General features: G+C 51.4%; 1 protein-coding gene across 1 annotated transcript; it reads right to left on the reverse strand.

The window, feature by feature from the left end:
- Positions 1–2,069: 2,069 nt before the first annotated feature.
- On the reverse strand, positions 2,070–7,494 carry Iscu (iron-sulfur cluster assembly enzyme). Its single transcript, NM_001105936.1, is given in 5 exon segments — positions 2,070–2,534; positions 3,336–3,414; positions 5,253–5,363; positions 6,108–6,221; positions 7,340–7,494. Coding segments are annotated over 5 exon segments (504 nt in total). The 5' UTR covers positions 7,454–7,494; the 3' UTR covers positions 2,070–2,448.
- Between the last annotated feature and the right edge of the window lie 329 nt (positions 7,495–7,823).

Below are 7,823 nucleotides of genomic sequence, written 5' to 3' on the forward strand. Positions count from 1 at the left end.
GTGGAGTGCTGTAGTACTGTGTAGTACTATGCAGTATTGTGTAGTACTGTGTGGCACGCTGTAGTACTGGAGTACTGTGTAGTACTGGAGTATTGTGTAGTACTGTGTAGTATAGGAACACTGTGGAATGCTGTAGTACTGTGTAGTACTTGGGTGCTGTATACTACTGTGTAGTACTGGAGTACTGTGGAATGCTGTAGTACTATGTAGTACTGGCGTGCTGTGTAGTACTGTGCAGCACTATATAGTACTGGAGTACTGTGGAATGCTGTAGTATTGTGTAGTACTGGAGTATTGTGTAGTACTGTGCAGCACTGTGTAGTACTGGAGTACTGTGCACTACTATGTAGTTCCAGGCTAACAATACACAGAGGCAGAAACCTTGAGATCATCTCTCATGAAAGACGACCAATGGTTGTCATGGTAATGCCAGTTGCTATGAGTATCAGCAGAGTGAAGGATGCCAGTGTTCATTCATGGCAGCAGCTACAGTAGCAGTCAAGGTCCTGCCCCTGCTTACTCCTGACTGGAGGGGTCGTGACCTTGGAGCCCACATTTCACCTTTATCTTTGTTAAACTCCTAGCACTTAGATTTCTCTCCACAGAGCTCCTAGCTACAGTGCCTGGTATGTGACAGACTGAGGTGTCTGACACACAATGATAATTCCCTGAGTGACGGTCATGACAAGTGAGGCCTAATGCGTCACTAGGGTTCAAGGTGAAGCCTCTGACGTTCTCAGAGCCACAGTGATTCCAGGAAGGACAGGGCACAAAAGTAGGCTCAGGGCTGCTCAGCCTGGGCCAGCTGGTGTGCTTAAAGGTGCAGCTCCCTCAGAGGCTGCCAGCAATGGAGAAAAATTTGAGGGACCTCAGAGATCTTTTTGCCTTTTAAAACCAATCATGCGACCCACCCATGATGGCGTATGCTCGTAATGACACACTCAGGAGGCCGAGGCAAGAGTACTTTGATGCAAGAAACGAAAGATACTCCCAGACCCAGATAGCCATTGCATGTAAGAGTTCCAAGACACACATGGAGACTGTGACAAACCCCTTACTAGTTCAGTGAGGAGTACATGGGTCCCAAATTGACCTGATTGCAGAGTAAATTTATAGAAAGTTACAGAAATTGGACTTGTGGGCTGCACCTCACATTCTCGGGGTTGGACCGTGCCAGCAACTTGATGTGTGGAATTCAGAAGTGTCTCATTTTAAAATCAGAAATAGGGGTGGGGAACTGTGGCATTGCCACAAGTAAGGGACTGAGTTACAACACGCCCTTCAGGACAATTTGACATGGATCCACCCAGGGGCTAATTTGAGATTCTGATGGACTCTGGCTGTGGTCTCCTCCCAACTGTGGAGGAAGTGGCCTTTGAAGTTCTGAGCCCTTCACCAGAACCCAGAATATTTTAAAGGATGATTTAAGAGTCAGCCTGTGTATGCCTGGACAAGAAAGCCACCATCAGAAAACAGTTTGCTTTTGAAGTTCGCTGCATCTCCCAATGCCAAGACTGGAAAACTGGGCCCTTCCCTGAGCTACATAACTGGGCAGCTCAGGGGAGGAGCAGCTGCTACCAATGTTGGAGTCAGTGTGTGTATCTGGAACTGAGGGCTACGGCAGTGCATGTACTTGTTTCAGTTGAACGTGAGAAACACACACTCGCACCGGATGAGCTTCTCCAGTCAGCTTCAGTTCACTGTCCACCACACAAAGCCTGGGAGGCCTTGGGAGGTTAGAACCATTTGCCAGAAGAAGGCTGGAGGCCTGGGCCTAGAGTACAACGGTGTAATCTCCCAATGCTTTTCCTGATTGGTCCACAGGCTTAGGGGCCAGCTTCTGGGGTTACTTTCTGACTTTCACGGACCAATGGATTATTGCAGGAACGCTTGCTCAGAGTCCTTGTGAATTGACCATGCTTCCCAGCATAAAGAACACCAGCCGTCCCCTCCAGCCTTTCAAAAGAAGCTAAGTGGCTGTTGCTGTCACCCACTGCAGTCTGGCCTTGGGAACCCTGAGGCGCTTGGCTGCACTAGGGGTGGGTTAGGGAGTCGAGAATCAGGTTCAGTAGAGAAAACCATCGTCTTCCATTTTTTATTATAATATACACGCAGATCTGCTAAACACACAGTGATAGATCCTATCAGAGCCAGCACAAGGTGCTCTGCTGGCCGTCTCCCCGCAGCTTGGGTACAACTCCCTGTCACTCTCCAGAGCTTAAGACTTTGGTGCTGATTTCAGTCCCAGGTCACAAACTCAATCAAGACATCAACTGCACTAAGGACACACGTGAGCTGAAAGGAACACAGGATTAGGCGTAATCAACGGCACATTTTGCTTGTATCAGAGCCATAGTGCAAACAGTGAGTAGTGTGCGTTTTGCGTAGCTTCTCTGATGTGCAGGGTGGCAGGAGGCCTGCTGTGAGCGGCTGGAGCGTCCTCAGGGCTCACTGCTTCTCTGGCTCGTCCTTCTTGGCCTCTTGTTTCAGTTTGTAATCAGCCAGGGCAGCCTTGATGGCATCTTCTGCCAGCACTGGAAGGCACGGAAAGGTAGACAGCTTTAATTTCTAGACACTGGAGGGGTGGTCTCCACATTTTATAGTTATACACACATCATGGCATATTTGTGTGTTGTTATAAATATGTATCTATTTAGAATATATATGCATGCGCCTGTACATGTATGTGATGGGTGGATGTGCCTGGCACGTGTGGTGGTCACAGGACAACTTTGGGGGGTGGGTTTAGAAGTTCTAACTCAGGTTGGGTGGCCATCTCCCTGCTGGGAGGTGGTGAAGGAAGAGAAGCTTTGTAAGCTGGAGGGAACTAGAATCAGAAAGACCCAAGAGTGTGCGCCTGCTACACCGACTGGGACGGTCCTGCCTTCCTGGCTGGGACAGAGGGGGCACTGTGGACAGAGATCAGGTCCCAGGGAGTGTGGGCTGGCCGTCAAAGGTGATGGCTGAGCTCAGTCGTAAACCAAGAATGGCCGCTGGCAGTCTGTCTGTCTGTTCACCTCCTCCCACACCCACCCGTGAAGGTCAGTACTGAGGGTGAGGTTACAGGGTGGGGTGTGGGTGAGAAGCTGGAAGGTGGCAGAAAGCCTAGTATGTTAGGGTGATGTTGCGTTCCTGCTTTCTTGGGGAGGCTTAAGAGGACAGGAAGGTGTCAGATCTGACTGCAGGCTCTGAGGTGCAAGGCTTCTTGTGGGACAGTGCAGTGAGTGTACCACGGCCCCAGGCATTGCAGACAGACTGGGGAGGCACAGAGTGTGGGGTGGCGGGCACAGCGCACTCTGAGCAGACCCGAGCTGCCTGTTATGCGGGGCACTCACTGGAGCAATGCAGTTTCACAGGCGGGAGGCAGAGTTCCTTGGCGATGTCTGTGTTTTTGATGGTCAGGGCTTCCTCCACCTGAAATGTTAGGGAGGAAAGTGCAGTTTCAGTGAACTTGACCTTGCTGAGGGTGGGCAGAACACACCTCAGGACAGGCTGTCTGGGAAAACTCCTGCTAAGTAACTCAACACTGTTGGGCAGGACTGCCACTGTATACCAAGGGATCTGTAGTGGGGGGACACACACCTGCGCTGCCTGGCTGGGTAAGCAAGAACAAGACCTGCTGCCCCTTGAAGGCAGGCATTGCCTAGGCTGCTATGCAATGTCTGCCTGAGGAGGCCTGGGTCTGAGAGCTGTGAGGGATGAGAGGCAGAGAGGCCTGCTTATGCATTAAGAAAAGCCAGTCTCGGGGTTGGGGATTTAGCTCAGTGGTAGAGCGCTTGCCTAGCAAACGCAAGGCCCTGGGTTCGGTCCCCAGCTCCGAAAAAAAGAAAAAGGGAAAAAAAAAAAAAAAGAAAAGCCAGTCTCCTTCAGACGGGAACCTCGAGGTTAGAGAAGGTCTTCCTACTGTCTGACCATACAGTTCAGAGCCCTGAAAGGCCAGGTCCTGGGAGCAGGTGCCCAATCTCACTTCCCCTTTCTCCAAAGCTGCTTCTTAACCAACTTCCTTTGAGCCATTTTCTCCCAGAACAAGCAGGTCTGGGTCTCCCTGGCCTCCAGGAGTTCAATAACCAGATGCCCGAATCTGGAGGAGCAGGTGGCTGTTAGAGAGCTGGCTGGCGTTTTGAGCACAGCAATCCATGACTGAGCTTCCTGAACTGGGCCCCAGGAGGGGGCAAAGGGTGAGCACACCACTTTAAGACAGGGTCCCATACAGTCTGGGGCGATCTTTAAATTGCTCCTTCCTGAGCTTCCAGGGACTAAGCCACTATCCAAAGACTATACATAGACTGACCCTGGACTCTGACCTCATAGGTAGCAATGAACAGCCTAGTAAGAGCACCAGTGGAAGGGGAAGCCCTTGGTCCTGCCAAGACTGAACCCCCAGTGAACGTGATTGTTGGGGGGAGGGTGGTAATGGGGAGGGGAAGCCCATATAGAAGGGAAGGGGGAGGGGTTAGGGGGATGTTGGCCTGGAAACCGGGAAGGGGAAAAACAATTGAAATGTAAATAAGAAATACTCAAGTTAATAAAGATAAAAAAAAAAAAAATTGCCCCTTCCTTCTATGAGCTGGGATTACAGGTTGGTGTGCCGTGTGCCACCACCTTGTGCTGGTGTGGGTAGTTTCACAGCTACTGGGTCTTTTTTTTTTTTTCTTTAAATGCTCCTTAGCTTCTTTTTAAAAAACATTTATTTATTTTATGTATATGAGTACACTGTTGCTGTCTTCACACACCAGGAGAGGGCATCAGATCTCATTACAGATGGTTGTGAGCCACCATGTGGTTGCTGGGAATTGAACTCAGAACCTCTGGAAGAGCAGTCAGTGCTCTTAACCACTGAGCCATCTCTCCAGCCCCAGATTTTGAATTCCAACTCCTCCCTCCGACAAAGTTGTTTTTGCAATCTGTGCATGTCTTTCTGGACTCCTCCTTGAAGGAGGAGATGGGATGAAACAAACAGTAAATGCTGCTCAGGAGCTCTTAGGGGACCTTGGTGACCTTAGGGACATCAGGGAAAGCCCAAAACCATCTTTCAGTTCTACTGCTGGGAGGCCTGGTGGCGATTCTCATCTACTGAACTGGCAACCAGTGACAACAGTGACTAACACACTGCCTCAAGCAACAAGATGGTCTTAAACTTCCAGAGTAAGGAATGTAATCAGTGCTCGGGTAGGAAGAGAAATTAAACCTTAGAAAAATGGGCTCCCCCCCCCCCTTTCTCTCTCTCTCCCTCCCTCTCTGAGCAGCCTTACCGTTTTCCCCTTTACCCACTCCGTGGCTAAGGAGCTGGAGGCAATGGCGGAGCCGCAGCCAAATGTTTTAAATCTGGCATCCACAATCTTCCCCTTTTCATCCACCTGGATCTAGAAAAGAGACGGGAGCTGAGAGGCCACAGCTTGACACCTGGAATCCGGGAGCCGGGAACTTCCAGAGGTGAGTGTTCCACACGAGCCCTGGTTTGCTATGACTCCACATGCCATGACATTCATCACTGTGTTTTGCTTCAAAGGACTTGGCGACAGAAAGTGAAACTTGGGGTCCACACAGGCTCAGCTGGGAGAGGGGCAAGGAACAGTGCCCCTCACCCCGCTTGGTTGTTTTCGGCCCTTGCCTGCTGTATGTGAGTGCCTATTTTGCAGGGGTCTGTTTATAGATGTCCCCCCATCAGCACCTCAGGCACTGACAGAGTCTGTAACCAAGGTCTCCATCAATCCCTTTCTCTTGGGCACCAACTGTAATTAACAGCTCTTTTCTGCCTGCCATTAAGGAGGCTGAGGCTGAGCTAAAACTCCAGCTGACTGAGGCCCAGCCCACCACCTTCCACCCCGCTTCCTTTTCCTGGAGAGGTTTGGTTAACACATTCCTTTTCTCACTGGGGGCCTTCATTTGGTCAGAACAGTCACAAAGTCTTTCACTCGGTGAAAGCAAGATCTACCGATGCCTTGGTGTGGTGGTGTTGTGGAGAATGAGGCCACCTGTTTCGGAACAGAGACCCATCCTTGTCAGCCGCCCATCCCTCCTCACAGGAATGGCAGACAAGATGAAATGCTCTGTGAGCAAACTTCTTGTTGGGGTGCAGGGGGTGATCCTTTTCATCCAGCCAGTACCTGCAGTTTCATGACGTCACCACATGCCGGAGCCCCCACCAGTCCGGTTCCAACATTTTTAGATGTCTTGTCAAGGGACCCCACGTTCCTAGGGTTTTCATAATGATCCACAACCTGAAATGGCAGATCAACAGATATCACTGAGGCTTTCCTCTCTCCCTCGGATCAGCAATTTGTATGGGACAGAGATAGGAGCTCAAAGTGAGACCTAAACTCTATCTCCTCCCCAACGACCTTTGTACTGGAGATACGTCCATGGTATCGGTGAAAACTCAGCCACACCTTCATTTCAAGGGGCTGTCAACCAAAAGCCATCAGTTGACTCAGACATTCTACCAGGTCTGTGCTCAAGCACCATTTCTGTTTTTACCAAACACAATACACAAAGAGAATTATACACTTAAAAATCCCAAGAATAAAAATGGCTCCAAATGTAAGATTTCCCAAGAAGTTTCAAGGTGACTGTTAGAAATGAGCCGGAGGTTGGGGAATGAATGAGTCATTGGTGGCTGTAAACAAACACGCCGCCACCCCGATGCAGGAGCGCCCTCTGGTGCCTTAACGCTGCCAGCTCGCACAAGGTCCTGTAGCTAATGTCAACAAAACAACCTTCCCTTTGGGGTGAAGGCCTTGGCCCTGGGGCTCCATCACGCATCATCTAATCAGGACTTTTGGTGTTTTGTACAGCTTGTGGTAGTTTTGTTTTTTTCGAGTGAGTCTCATGTCAAGGGGACTTTAACGTCCCTAGAAGGCGGGGGCCGTAAACTACCCTTCCATACTTTCTGCTCACCACAAATAAATAACCGAGAATCGAAGTTTTATGTTGCCTAGGTGCTTGGCTGAGCTCGAGGCCATCAGCTCCTATAGTAAACGTCATAAGTGGTTTCCATTTGTTGGACCGAGCGCTCTACACACAGGGACTGCAGAAGACCCATGTGAGATCTAAGAGAAAGGTTGGGCAAGGGTCAGTGACTTGCTCAAGGCCAATTAGCCAGGGCAATGGCCTAGCTGGTGAGCATGCCGGTGCTGCAACGTGTGCTCATGCATGTATGTGTGCTGCCCCTTGACCCCCGGCACGACATACCAGGACCCTCCCTTCTGGGCTGTCAGAGTTGGGACACTTGGAGTAGCGGCCGCGGCGGGGCTGAGGTGGCCGCGGGGTCCTCGGTGGTTATCTGTGCAACAGCTGCAGGTCCCCTCGATGGTTCGCGTACCCCCTCGCCCGCCCATACCTTCTTGTGGTAGAGCCTGGCAGGAGCCGACAACTCCCGGGCGGGCAGGCGCGGGCTCCGGAGCAGCAGCGCGGACGCCGCCCGCCTCAGACGGCCCGCTCCAGCCGCCGCCATCTTGCCGGCTTGCACCTGCGTCGACCTCTGCGACGCCGAAGGGAGGGCGCGCTTGTATGACGTCACCGCTGCTTGGCGCTTGCGCTCTCCGCTCCAAGCGCGTGCACGCGTTTCGGCCGGTCTCTTTGGTCACGCCTCCGGAAGGGGCGTGGACGCGGCGCAGAGCGGGAAGGTCTGAAGCTGCGGTCACGTTTGTCTGGTGCTGCGATGGGCGTGGGGCCGCCCAGAAGTGGGAAGCCGGGCCTGACTTGCCCGAGGATGCTCAGACTCAGGCTTATTTGGGATTCGAGCTTGCATGAGTCTCTGTTCAGGTTCAGGCTTTTTTTTTTCTAATTCAAAGGCAGCCGTTTCATCTACGGAGCAAATAACA

Source organism: Rattus norvegicus, chromosome 12 (genome assembly GCF_021556685.1).
Source record: "Rattus norvegicus strain SHRSP/BbbUtx chromosome 12, alternate assembly SHRSP_T2T, whole genome shotgun sequence".
Classification (NCBI taxonomy): Eukaryota; Metazoa; Chordata; class Mammalia; order Rodentia; family Muridae; genus Rattus; species Rattus norvegicus.